At 42.9% G+C, this 14270-nt stretch overlaps 1 protein-coding gene across 1 annotated transcript; it reads right to left on the minus strand.

The window, feature by feature from the left end:
- Window positions 1-1431: 1431 nt before the first annotated feature.
- Window positions 1432-2807, minus strand: LOC143038765 (uncharacterized). Its single transcript, XM_076208294.1, has 4 exons — window positions 2556-2807; window positions 2289-2452; window positions 2141-2185; window positions 1432-1843 (listed from the first exon to the last, which is right to left on the minus strand). The coding sequence occupies exons 1-4, from the start codon at window positions 2642-2644 to the stop codon at window positions 1680-1682; spliced, it is 462 nt and encodes a 153-aa protein (XP_076064409.1). The 5' UTR covers window positions 2645-2807; the 3' UTR covers window positions 1432-1679.
- Between the last annotated feature and the right edge of the window lie 11463 nt (window positions 2808-14270).

Genomic DNA, 14270 nt, shown 5'->3' on the forward strand with positions numbered 1-14270 from the left:
TAGTCATGATGGTCAAGCATTTTACCATGTTAAAACTAATTTCAACGCTAACTGTGACTCAGGTCGACATAAACATGACTTTTCCTATTCAACTTAAGCTAATCTACAGTCATGATGGTCGAGAATTTTACCATGTTAAAATTAATTTCGACGCTCATTGTGACTCAGGTCGAAATGAACATAACTTTTCCTATTCAACTTAAGCTAATCTACAATCATGATGGTCAAGAATTTTACCATGTTTGATAAATTTCAAAGCTCACTGTCACTCTGGACGAAGTGAACATGACTTTTCCTGTTCAACTTAAGCTAATCTATAGTCATGATGGTCAAGAATTTTACCATGTTAAAACTAACTTCAACGCCCACTGTGAATCAGGTTGACATGAACATGACTTTTCCTATTCAACTTAATTTAATCTACAGTCATGATGGTCGAGACGTTTACCATGTTGAAATTTATTTCGACGCTCACTGGGACTCAGGGATGTCACGGTATGATAAGATGACGTCATTGTGATAAAATGACGTCACGATGTAGTCCTATGACGTCAGTTGTGTCCCTGTGACGTCACGAGGCGATCCTATGGCGCCATGATTAAATCCGGTGACGTCACAGTATAATCACATGATGACACTAGGTATTAAACATATAGAAGTCCGCTTGTGGGTGATGAGACGTCACAAACTGCCATAGCTATTGGATGAGAACGCTCGCCACGGGCTTCGAGGACTTCCCGCGGGAAGACTTGAGGTGAGTTGGACACATACCGAGGGTCCAGGCCTGTCTTAGCGGGAGACGCTCAGGGAACGTCTTCACCCAGGACGAAGCCTCTTGACTAACGCCCACGGACGAGGTCGCTCGGAAACGAACTCGGCCTCGCATACTCCCTTTCGGTCTCTCGCTTACCCCGAGGATCTTCACGAAACTAGTGAGAGTGGTAGGCGTACGCTGGACAGAAGCAAGCGTCTCCACACTTATGTTCAAAGACTATAAAAGAAAGACAGGAAGGGTTCGTAAGGTGTTTAGCAAAAATATGTAGCCAGAATTAATGCCAAATACCGCTAGACTATTGGGGTTTTAACGCCATCTATTGAGCGGTTGAAAAATTAAAATCGAAGCGATAGCTATTGTTGCCATTTTATTGTATTTTATATATTTTTAGAATTATATATTGATTGATATTTTCGCCCTTGTATATGATTATTATTTTAGTTCAATACTTTTTTTTTTACTTCATTTGTAACCATTACTGTGCAAATAGTATTTGCTTTCACATACTTGACATTTGACAATATCTCGTATATATGATATCTTTCATACCTCTGAATTTTTCATAAAATATAAAGAAAAAATTATAATATACACACACACATATATATATATACATACGCACACACACACATAATATATATATATATCTTATTTGATTTATATACATATGAATTTCTTTATCATTTGTCTTCATGGGTATTATATGTGGTAATATGGGCAAATGAAAGCTTAGGTTTTATTTCATAATTTTATTAATTCCAAAGAACACCTACCAGAACAATTTCTATTCTTATCACATTATCACATTTATGCCAAGAGTGTGAAGCAGGTCTATAAAACATCTATATAACTGTGGACTCAATTGTGGTACTAATATCTGTTGTTGCAATTTGACATATGTTGCTTACTTTTTATGATTTACAGGTCTTATAGAATTATGCAATGCTAATAAATGGTCGGTACTAACCAAAGTTCTCATCCAATGAACTTGGCAAGATTTCCATTTCAATTTGCTGGTGATGCAAAGTACTTGCAAAGTACTTGCAGTATCCAAGTGCTGGTCAATATCTGTAAAATAATATATGTGATGTTTTGTAGTTATAAACAGATAATGTATGTAAGGTATCTATGCTCAGAATTTAGTTTGTAATTTCAAGTTGAAATATGTTTTGTGCAAATACAAAAATTAGCTAATGGCAATGAAAGAATATTCTAAATAATGTTAAACTTTAAAGTAATACAGAAATATATAATATATAGAGACAACTAATGTTTTGTTTCAAATGCAATGTGCTAATAAAATAAAGTCATTTCAATTAATCTTAGAACTGTACTATACTATTTACACATTGATCAAGCACTTACCTGCATCCATACTGGTTATTTCTGGCTCATATGGGTGTGCTGGATCTGATAGATAATATAACGCATAATGAAAATCATTACTTCTTACCAAACAATGTTAATTATTGTAATCTTATGATAATGTATATATAAAACTGCATTGACTCACTCAGCAGGCAAATTTTGATCTGGGTATGCATTGGGGCACAAACGGGTTGATGATGCATATTGCCGTTGAGAAAAATTATGGCTACATATCCTTTGACTTTTATTTGTGTAGGTGTTTTCTTCCTTAATGTCGATATACCGGTTACTTGTATCCACTTTGAACATCTATCAAAAAAGAAGAGAATGTTGATTTACAATTTTACTTAATGAATAAAATGACACTTATATGTCTATAATACTTAATGTTGGCAGTACAATATACACTTACCTTTGTGGTTCTTTAGGAAACCGATGGTACATGAACTCAGGATGAGAACTTTTGGACCGTTTGAACCAACCATGTGTTCCAAGTGACATATGGCTGAAATGTAAACATGCAGACGATCCAAAAAGCCCGCTAATTCTTTCCGAATAAAGCACAGCGATCTCTAGCGTTGGTTGAAGTAACTAAACTCATGAGTAATCAGTTAGGCTATTTACACCTTTTTCGTGCCTTCCAGTCTTTCGTATATAGTCTTTGCTTATGTTCCTAGACGGCTAATTGATGCATTTGCCCACCGGAGAGGGTGCATCGGCCGACATCTCAGTGGCTCCGAGAGTGTTGGCGGACGTGGAGTTCGGGGTGGACTGGGACGGGTCTGCCCTTGCTCCCACACAGAGACTTTATTGGCTCGGGATTTCAAGAGACCTACGTAGTGTAGCAACTACGCCCACAAGTGTTCGAGTCCCTCTCCCTCCGCTACGGCACCCCAGAGGTGGACCTGTTTGGCTCCCCAAACACGACCCAGCTCCCCCTCTACCTCACCTGCATCCAAAGGACACGCACAGGAGGCTCGGACGCATTCTCGGAGGACTGGAACAGCTGGAAGTACGTATTCATTTTCTTCCTCCAGCGACACTAGTCCTGCTGAAGGTGATGCAGACCCTCAGGTCCTTCAAGGGTCAAGTCCTCCTGATAGCTCCCTACTGGCCAACCCAGCCGTGGTTCGGGGAGCTAATGAGATGGGGCCCTTCTCCCCTTCTACTGGGGTCAGCCTGCCTAGCCAACAGCCTTACCGCGCCTCTCCAACTTAATACTTGGAGTTTCTACGGGGAGCTCTCAGCCAACTCTTCTCTACAGTGACAGCAGACAAGATGCTCAGAGCTCACTTTCCGTCCTCAGTGCGGCAGTGTGGGTCCTGCTGACGGTGATTCCGGAACTACCTTCGGAGACACGCGATGGTGACCATCTCCGCCAGCACGGTTCCGGACTTCCTGACTTGGCTGGCTACCTCCACCAACAGGGCACCGGCGACTATCTTGCCTCACTATACAGCCCTCACTGATCCGCTACGCTTTGGCATGAACATCCGTGCCACAGAGGGCGCGAACCCTCCTAATGAAAGGGATCAGCGCCTCGAGAGAGCCGAGACATCAACCGGTCCTGGCCTGGTCCTTGCATCGTCTTCTGCAGTACCTGGCGTTCGAAAGGGCCATTATGGAGGAAGAACACTTCCCTCAACGTGTCGTCTTTCTGCTCGCCTTGACTACGGACTACAGGGCTTCACAGCTGGCGGCAATCACCCGCCACTCGTCCTTCTCCAAACTGGAGGAGGACAGCTCGGCCCTAACCCTCTCTCCATCACCAACATTCCTGGCCAGGAACGGCCGAGCGGACGACATGATTGGCCCTCTCAGAATACAATCCTTCTGGGAGGGAGGACGCCCACATCCACTGCGCCCGGTCCGTGCGTTCGAAGACTACGTGGACCACACGGAAGAGATTTCCAAGGATCATCTCTTCTACAACTCGAAATTTAGGATTCCCCTAACCCCGAGGTCCCGGGCGCACCTGCCTTTCCGCTTTTTGGGAGAGAGCCGACCCGGGCCATGCCCTGCACGCACGCCCACAGCATCTGGGACTTTGTGGCATCGCTGGCGTTTCTCCGCACCCGCTCCACCCTGTGGAGCGGGACCTAGGGGCTGGACATCGACGACTCCCTTGGGGACACGGTGGCTCTCCCACTCGGTCGCCCCCGTCCCATGTGTCGCCATGGAAACGGCTCCACCCCTCTCATCTCATAAGAAAAAAAAAAAAAAAAAAAAAAAAGATGGAGGGAGCAAAGGGCGACCTAGGGATGGGGAGGGGCCAGGAACCGTTGAACAGGTTACGAATTTCGTATAATTTACGCATTGTGTGAACAGTACAATGTTGTGCATGTCACATTCTTCGGCGTGGGTACTTGACGTTTCTTTCTCCCCTCTACTGAGTGATAACATTAACAAGTCTCCCATGGGAAAGACACACGTAATAACGGTTTGAATCAGGCTTCACCTCTGCTCCCACCTGTCCTCGTCTCATGCATAGCTTCGCTGTGCAGGTTTCTTTCAGCCGATAATATTTCTTTGTCGCGGCTCGTGCCGCTTAAATTGTTCTTATCGGCTTAAGAAACCTGCACAGATTTAGGGTCCCTCCCTCCTCCCACAGGCGAAGCCTTCATTTCTCATTGAAGTGGCTCAGCAAGCCGGGCAGCCGGCTGAGAAGGAAGGGGGTAGGGAGGGGGAGGTGGGGTCGACAATGCGCATGCCTGCACAGAGCCGGGAATTTTAATTTTCCGATGATTTTGGCGGAAAATTCAACCACACTCAACCTTCGGGAAATAGCCATATGACCAGATGTGTGGTATGGGATTATCGCTATAGCTTCGCTGTGCAGGTTTCTTAAGCCGATAAGAACAATTTAAGCGGCACGAGCCGCGACAAAGAAATATTCGTGCTTGTGATTGTAAATCAGGTAAATTATGCAATAGTAAATTTGCTCAAGGTCAGAAAAAGGGGCTCATCACTTAATTGTTACTGAATGTTTTGTCATAGAACAAAAGATTATGCATTCTGTATGTAACTTGTATCTTGTTGTGGATGTAACATGGACACATGTCAAAATAAAGACATTTGACTGAAATGTTTATTCTAAACGCTTTACCCTGATGAATCTTGTATTATTCAGTGCAAATGATGGTCAGAATGTAATCCATTATTACCAGTTTTCCCTAGAAATTGCTGGAGAGCTGTATTTTGACTCTCCATAGTTTGATTTCAGGAGAGTGGTCACTCTCCATCAAAGGCAGTGGTTCCCAAACTTTTTTTTTCAGTTTTACAGCTACACCTACTAAGTTAACCTTAATCCTAAAGCCGGGTACTGCAATGTTTTCTCAATTTTTTTTATATATATTTTTTTATTCTATTTATTTTTTTGTCACCCCTCCATTACCCCCGAAAATTTGTTACCCCCCCTGGGGGGTAATTTACCCCCAGTTTGGGAACCACTGATCTAAGGCAAATGCAAAGGAAATTCTGTTAACATGGGGAGGGGTTGACAGCTCTCCCGGGGGCAGTTTTAAGGGAGTGATGGGGATTGAGTGATCACTCCCTATAAATGTAAAAGCCTAGAAATTGAAACACCTTTCCTTCCTACACATTTGTAGGCAGCAATTGACAAATTGAAGGTGCTTTCTATCAATCAAGTCCTGTGCAACATTGACTGACTTTTTCAATGACCAAACAGGTTTAGTTTAATGCACTTGTTTTGTTGATTATTGGATGCAGCAATCATGCATCATTTTCTTATCAGTTAGTCTTCTGAGAGATTTTGAGGCTGTCATCATATTGACATAAACAATGAGCTGCAGCAGGTCTGTGGAGCATAGTCAATTATCAATATGGCACACCTCAAGAAACTGCAAGGGACAAATTTTTACAGTGACTAGATTAACAAGTATAATAGGGACTCGGGAATGTTGAACATAACAGAAATGCTGCTATTCTGTGAGTTACTCCACTCTAAACTTTTCATATGCAATGGTGGAAAAATTATTCTAAGCTGGAATATATTTTCGGTTTTTGCATTAAATTCAGTATTTTCATTCCAAATTTTTCCAAGTTTTCAAACAGCAGGACTCTCTATTTGAATGCTTTTGTGTTGACACTATGTATCTTCGCTAACCACTGAATTGCAGTTGTCGATCATGGTAAGATAAAAAAAAAGCACATTAAATTATACCAATTTTTGAAGGAGTATATTTTTCAGGACCTACACTCCAACCGTAGCTACATGTACAATTAGTATTGAACGTCTCCCCCCAAATATTATCCGGGTTATTACTCTCTTTTCCTGAATCTCCATACATTTGTTTCAAGATATTTGTTGCCAGAACCCTGCTGAATTTGCCAGGAAGTCAGTTTTATTCAATGTAAACAGCCAGATACTCAGTTTTTATGGATTTATGCATTGTATAACCTTAATTGAATACAGTATATTATGGTGCATGCAATTTCATATGTTCTACTGTTTCAAGCAATAGTTATATTTTTGTGAAAAATGGTACTTAAAGTTTTGTGTTTTAATGCTACCTAGCCCAACAGCATGCTGTAGCCTTCACACAGTGTTCCAAGGATCAATATGAAATTTGCATGAGGATTTTGAGGTGTTCCATGAGCATCAAAAGAGATTGAATTTATCAGGTTCATGTTGGATTCTTGTTGGAAATATGTTGGATATACATCTGCAAAGTGAAGGGTTCATGTTGGAAATACGTTGGATATACATCTGTAAAATGAAGGATTCACATCTGCTAAATGAGGGATTTATGTTGGAATTATGTCAGTGCAACGTCATATCCACGTGGAATTTATGTTGGTGAATGGAGATGCTGCATCATTTGAGTGGAAAAAATATCGAATTGATGTAATTTCCACATTGAAACAACGTTGGAAATCCATATTGATTCAACGTAATGTTGATGACCAAAATGACATTGAACCCATGTCATATGCCAACGTAGATCCAACATTTGTGCCAACGTTGAATTGACGTTGGATCTATGTGCGTTTGCTATCTGGGAAATTATAACAAAACAAATAATATAAGATAAATGATAGTCATTACTATCAACATCCTGGAATGTGTGTGGGTCAAACATCACATTGTCATATATTCCCACGGGGTCCATTTTCTATAGCGGGAAATGGACCCCCGGGGGTCCATATTCTATAGTGGAAAGTGGACCCCGGAGTCCATTTTCTATAGCGGGAAATGGACCCCGTGGGGTCAATATTCTGTAGTGGAAAGTGGACCCCGGAGTCCATTTTCTATAGCGGGAAAAGGACCTCGGAGGGTCCAGATTCTGTAGTGGAAAGTGGACCCCGGAGTCCATTTTCTATAGCGGGAAATGGACCCCCCCGGGGTCCATATTCTATAGTGGAAAGTGGACCCCGGAGTCCATTTTCTATAGCGGGAAATGGACCCCAGGGGGTCCATATTCTATAGTGGAAAGTGGACCCCGGAGTCCATTTTCTTTAGTGGGAAATGGACCACGGGGGGTCCATATTCTATAATGGGAAAGTGGACCCCGGAGTCCACTTTCTATAGCGGAAAATGGACCTCGGGGGGTCCATATTCTATAGTGAAAAGTGGACCCCGGAGTCCATTTTCTATAGCGGGAAATGGACCCAGTGGGTCCATATTCTATAGTGGAAAGTGGACCCCCGGAGTCCATTTTCTATAACGGAAAGTGTATCCCGGAAAAGGAAAGAAATTTCTAACCCATCTCTTCAATATTTCCTTGGTAATATTTTTGGATGCAGCATTGATATCTTATATCACGATATAGAAATAAAAGAAGTAAAATAAAATTTCATAATATAAAAATACGGAGTCGGAACACTTATCGCTTCAGTTTAGACGTTTACGAAGACCTTGCTGTCAAGACTTCACATCGAAGAGAGTACGAGGAAGGATGGGTGATAGATACGGCAGGAAATTGCTGTAATAGAACGAGGGGCAAGACGAATAGGAGAAAATGGAAATAAGGAGGAGAATAATTTTGAAGTGTTAGAGGGGGACAACGGAAGGGATTTGCTATTGTTACTTGTTACCATGGTAAATGAGTAGTACTGGCTTAAGAGGAGCAACATGGAACCAATTTCCGTAGCTCTAATGTTAGTTTGAGGGCAGGTTATTTAAGATGGGGTAGAGGGAGGGAGAGTGGGTTATGGGGGTTTAGTGTATAGAGAGAAACGATACAGCAGGAAATTAGAGTTACCATAGGTGTGGGGTAAATTCACCTTTTTGGTTATTTTTACAGGTTCGTGGTCTGCTGGGTACGTTTGTAGTGCCACTTCACGTTTATTTCCGCCATCATTAAATAATACACGATGAATACATTAATGTTCTATACAAAATATGCAAATAATGTTATATACAAATAGATTCCATAATACAATGGCCATCTTTGAATATGATATAATATTTACAATATACAGTATTGATTAAAATTGATGTATACAATGAATTGACAAAGATTACAAATTCTATTTACAATAAAGCTATACGCGTTCAGGGGAAACTAGCAGTGGCGTCGTGTTGCCACAAAGCAGAGAGGACGGGGCAGGAGGAGGTGTTGATAAAGAGGAAGTAATGCACATATGGTAAGCGAAACTGTGAGTTCTACTTTGTGTCTGCACATCAGTGACGTATCGATTTAAAAAAGGACGGAAGAAAAATAATCCAGGCAGAAAGGACAACAACGCGAGATGAGGCAGAAGTGGGGGGCAAGACAGACAAGCGATAGAGGTCTGGGTGTCAGTCACACTGATTTGACTCATAATAGAAACACATTCACAATTTTAATTCCACTATCCAATCCCCCATCCTCTCTACCTCCCTCCCTTCACCCCCATCCTCTCCTCCTCCTCCCTCCACCCCACCCAAGCCCAGCCCCCCATCCAAAAAGCACAAGAACCCTATCTTGAGCACTACGACAAAGTGATAGATTGAGAGTTGTATGGAGCACTAGTGTGCTCGTCAGTATGACTATAGCGGTGGAAGCGGAGGGTTGTGCTAGCTGTCGTTTTGTATACGTTGTGAATGTGAATGGAGTGTTTCTGCATTACTGTGATGATTTGCATTAAGTTGTGCCTTTTTGCGCCAATGAACTAACAGTGTGATGTGCAGTCTGGGATTATGAGTGCGACCATAGCAACCACCGCCTGCTTGTAGGCAACACTGGCTGCTGCACAGGATCTGAAAGGTAAGATAGGAAGATGAAATTTTACAGGACGGTTCCATTTTTTTCAGAAGTGCACACCTGCGCAATTATTTTTTATTTAGATTTTTATGTTGAATTTTAGCTCTATACTTATACATTAAATCTTGGTTGTTCCATGTTTTATCTAATTCTCAAATTTAATAACTGATTGTGACATACGTGGGTAGTGCATTCCAATTGTTTGCTGTTCTATTACAAAACGAGTTCTTCCTTACATCCAATTTTGGTCTTCACTATTTTCATAGGATGTCCTCTGGTTCTGCCATTTTCCCAGTGCCAAAATGTCTTTGCATACGTCCTCATCGTAGACTCCTGTCAGGATCTTAAGTGATTCAATCGTATCGCCTCGTGCATGGTAGCTTCAGTTTCTTCAATCTCTCCTCAAAGTTTTGGTACCTGCTTAGTCGCTCTCCGCTGCACTCCTTCCTTCGACAGTTTCAGTGTCCTTCATGCTTGGTTTGTTTGCATACTCCAAATGGGGGCCGATTAGCGCCACATAGAGACTTGAACATTTCTTCATCCAAGGAGACGAAGGTTCTTGTGATAAGTCCTACAAGTCTGTTAGCTTTATTTATCTTTTCTGGAAGATGATTTGAGAACTGGAGCTTACTATCAATTATTATTCCTGTATCCTTTTCTGTACTTATTTCTGTTATCTTTTCATTCATGTTATATCCATAGTTTCTTCCACCACAGTTTCCAATGCTCATGAATTTACACTTTTTTTTTTTTTTTTTTTGGTCACACAGCAATGTCCTCCAGGGTTTTGATTCGCCTGTAAATTTTGGTATTCTCTGCATACAATTATATTTCACTTCCATCTCTTTAAAACTTCTGGTAAATCATTTATATAAGGGACGAACAATAATGGTCCCATCACAGACCCCTGAGGGACACCACTTTCCATATCACGCCATTCTGATTTGTAGATTATGTCCACTGCAGCATTCTCATCTAATATCAGAGTCCATCTGTCCAATACCCTTATTGATTGAAGAACTGTAGATCACTCTGGTAAGAATCCAAATTGCCTGTAACTAAATAGTTGATTTGATTTCATGTGTTTCAAAACTTTCTGACTAGTGAATCCATTAGTTTATGCACAATACTTGAAACTTATTGGTCTGTAGTTTGCCTGGTCACAACTGGTTGCTTGTTTAAATATGGCAATTTATTTGTAATTTTCCAGTCCATCGATAATTGTCCAGTATTGTATGACCTTTCAAATAACATTTTAGGAGGTTCTGCCAGTTGCTCTCCTTCCTTCCTTCATTATCCCAGGATGTATTCCGTCTGGTCCAGGTGATTTATTCTCTTTCATGGCATTTCTAATGTTCTCTATTGAGAACTCCATATTTGCCATTTCAGGCACATGTTTAAATGGAAGATTTAGCACATCTCCATCTGCTTCCTCTGTGAATACTTTGTTGAACTAATTAGCCAGTACACATAGAGTGGCGGACATTTGGAACAAACTGGATGAAAAAATAGTGTGTGCAAAAACCATGAATTGAAGAGAAAACTAGACACTGCGAGATACAAAGGTGGGACACCACGAGCGCAGCTCCCCTTCCTGCAAAATACAACTAGGTAAATAGATTATAAAGCAAGTAAAAATCATAGTTCAATTACTTTATATTAAAACTGATATATTGTAATTATATAAAGTGGAACTGGCATCGGCAGCTAAGAGTGAATAGGAATCAGCATGGGCATTGGCAATTAATGGTAAATAGGAATTGGCATCTGCATCAGAAAAAAAGGGAATTGGCACACCCCTAGTACCCATGAAAATAAATACCTTTTATTATGAAAGCTGTGTACATGTATAACTTTGTTACGCTGCTTCCATGCATGCATAGGTTTGTACCTTAATTCTCCCACTACTAACATGTACAGGTGTTCCTTTTTTATACTCTTTTGGGGTCCACAGGCCTGATTCGTAAAATTTCAACAACTACATTTATTTATTTATTTTTTACCCACTGACAGCTAGCAACTTACAACTTATGATGCCATTCCCCATTCCAAATCTTTCCTTAATCTACTTCACATGGTGTCAAGTCTTTCTTGCACTGTGTACAAACCTGAGTTAGCAAAGTTTATATTGACCACTTTCAACAGCCTTAAATGTTCCCTATGCTTCATCCTACTTCACCATGCAATATTTATTCATACATACATATACCAATGACTATCCCCCCTTACAAGGGAGGTAGCCAAAAAAACAAAGGCATAAGATCCACTCCCACCCATTCCATCCCGATATGCTCCACTCCCATTCACCCCCTCCCTCCCTCTTATCTTGGCTCCTCCTGGATGATGGGTCATCCCTGCATCTCGCCCACTGCCCTGGGACAGAAACAGTGTAGTAAGACACACAACATCCACAGCAAAGCCGCTTCATTAAATCGGTGACCCCCCATCACTTTCCCCTCATGTAGAAAAAGAGAAGATGGGGAGAAATCCCTTCAGGATGCATCAAATTATCATTCATACATACATACTCCCTCACCCTCCATCCCCTTCCATGCATCACAGCATCATCATCTATACACAACCATTCTCCACTCATCCCCCTCTTCCACCTTCTCCCCTCCTTCCTCAACAGACACTCCCCTCCCTCCCAATGCCCCACTACCCCATCCATCCATCCCATCCTCAGTTGCCCCCACACATTCAACTCCTCCACATCTCTTCCACCAATCCCTCTTCACTCACTCCCTCCATGTGTCCAAACCATCCCAACACTCAACCCCATCTCCCCTTCCACCCCACCTCCTCATTCCCCACTCCATCCAGCCTAGTAACCCCTTCCACACTTCTCAGGCACCCCATCTCAAAAACATTCAAACTCCAACTCTCTTCCTCCTTTATACTCCATGTTTATTCCTCACACAGTGCTGCGGTACAATCACTCCTTCGTACAATCTCCTTCCAGCATCCATTACCAAATATCTATTTCTTATTACACTTTCTAATCCCCCAAGGCACTCACTTGCATCTGTCAATCTACATTCCACCTGCACCTCCACTCCCCCCTTTCCCGCCACATCCGCATCCAAGCGTCTAAAGCCATCCAGCTCCTCCAGTCTCTCTGCCCCAATACTCACCTCCAATCTACTGCCACATTCTTCCCTTGTACATCTCATCACCTTACATTTACCCACATTCATCCTCAAATTCCTCCTCTTGCACACCTTCCCAAACTCCGTCACCAACTTCCCCAGTCCCTCCCCCAATTCTGCCACGAGCTCAGTCTTCACCAAACAACAACCAGCCCACCTCCTACCCCTCTCCACCCTCCACAACTACCTCTAATCCCTGGCCCATTACCCCAGCACCAAGGCAACAATACACATCCCTGGCAAAGTCCCACCCCTACCTCAAAACACTCACTCCATTTCCAATTCCAGCACTGGCTCCACTACTCTCGTAGAAACTCCCAACTGCTCTAAACAGCCCTCTTCCCTTCCCATATACCTGCAACACACACCCTCCACAGTGCCCTCCCCACTAAGTCCACCCCATCACAAGCCTTTTCCAAACCCATAAAGGCCCAAAAAGCATCCCCACCCTTTCCTAAAACTCTCACACATCTGCCCTACCACAAAAATTTGACCCATGCAACCCCCACTCGTCCCAAACCCTCACTGCTCCTCACCAACCGCTCCCCCGTTCCTTTCCCGATCAAAACCCTCCCACAAGCCTTCCCAACCACACTCAACAAACCGATCCCTCTGAAACCACTCCTCACGACACCCATCCAACCCAGGTGCCCTACCTGCTCTCATCGTTTTAATGACTACTCTCATCTCGTCCTTCCTTATTTCTCCTCCATTCCCCCAACCACCAACCACTGTCACCTTCTTAGCACCTTCCACCACAACCCCCCCTCCCTTACAATTGGCAACTCGCTAAAAAACTTGGCTCATCCTCCCCCTACTACAATCTCCTCTTACCCCCTCTCCACTTGATTTGCCTCCCCTTCCTCCCTTAATTTCTTTCCAAAACATCTTTTTATTACTTTCAAAATCTTCAGTCATACTCTTACCCCACCTCACATCTGCTCCCTTCTTTGCCTTCCATATCCTATGCTCCACTTCTCCACTCCCTTCTTTGCACCTCCCCCCCCACATGATTCTCTCATCCTACTCTGCAACCAATCTGCAAATGCTTGCCTCCTATTCTACAACCTTCGCTGCAACACCATCCCACCACTCACCCCTCCTCCACTTCCCTCCCCCATCCTCCCCGTTCCACACACAAACATTGCACACCTTATGACTCCTTCCTTGAACCATCCCCACTCCTTCTCCACCCCCAGTTCTACTCCATCTCTCACTCCCCCCAACCCTCTGTCCATGTCCCCTTCTCCATCCATCCTCCACTCTCAACCCATCCTCCACCAATAATGATTTGATATTCGCCCCACTCTCCTCCCTCATGGAACATGAAGTACATCCAAATCTCCTCCCACCATGTAGTCCACCAATGCCCCATCCACCACCCCCTCTCACATGAACCCCTCCCCCCCCCAGCACTGTATCTGCTACTATAAACTTGTTTTCTAGACACATCACCACAACCCCAGCACTAAGATCCCCAACACCCCTCCCCAAATCCCCCATTTAAATCCATCTAAAAAGCCTCTCTTTCCTCTACGCTCTTCTCACTACCAGGCCCATATGCACTTACAAAAACCCACATCTCTCTTCCCAGTTTCACCTTCATCCACATTAACCTTGAAGAAACCTTATGTATCTCTTCACTTACTAGTATAGCCACCCACCCCTTCTCTCCTCCTTCCCCTCTTCACTCCTGAGACCCTCCCAAACTCAGACTTGCAACTTAGTGTCACTGAGTGCCAACACATCCATCTTTCTTCTCACAAACAT

Source organism: Oratosquilla oratoria, chromosome 25, assembly GCF_046742065.1.
Source record: "Oratosquilla oratoria isolate Oo_2021 chromosome 25, ASM4674206v1, whole genome shotgun sequence".
In the NCBI taxonomy this organism is placed as follows: Eukaryota; Metazoa; Arthropoda; class Malacostraca; order Stomatopoda; family Squillidae; genus Oratosquilla; species Oratosquilla oratoria.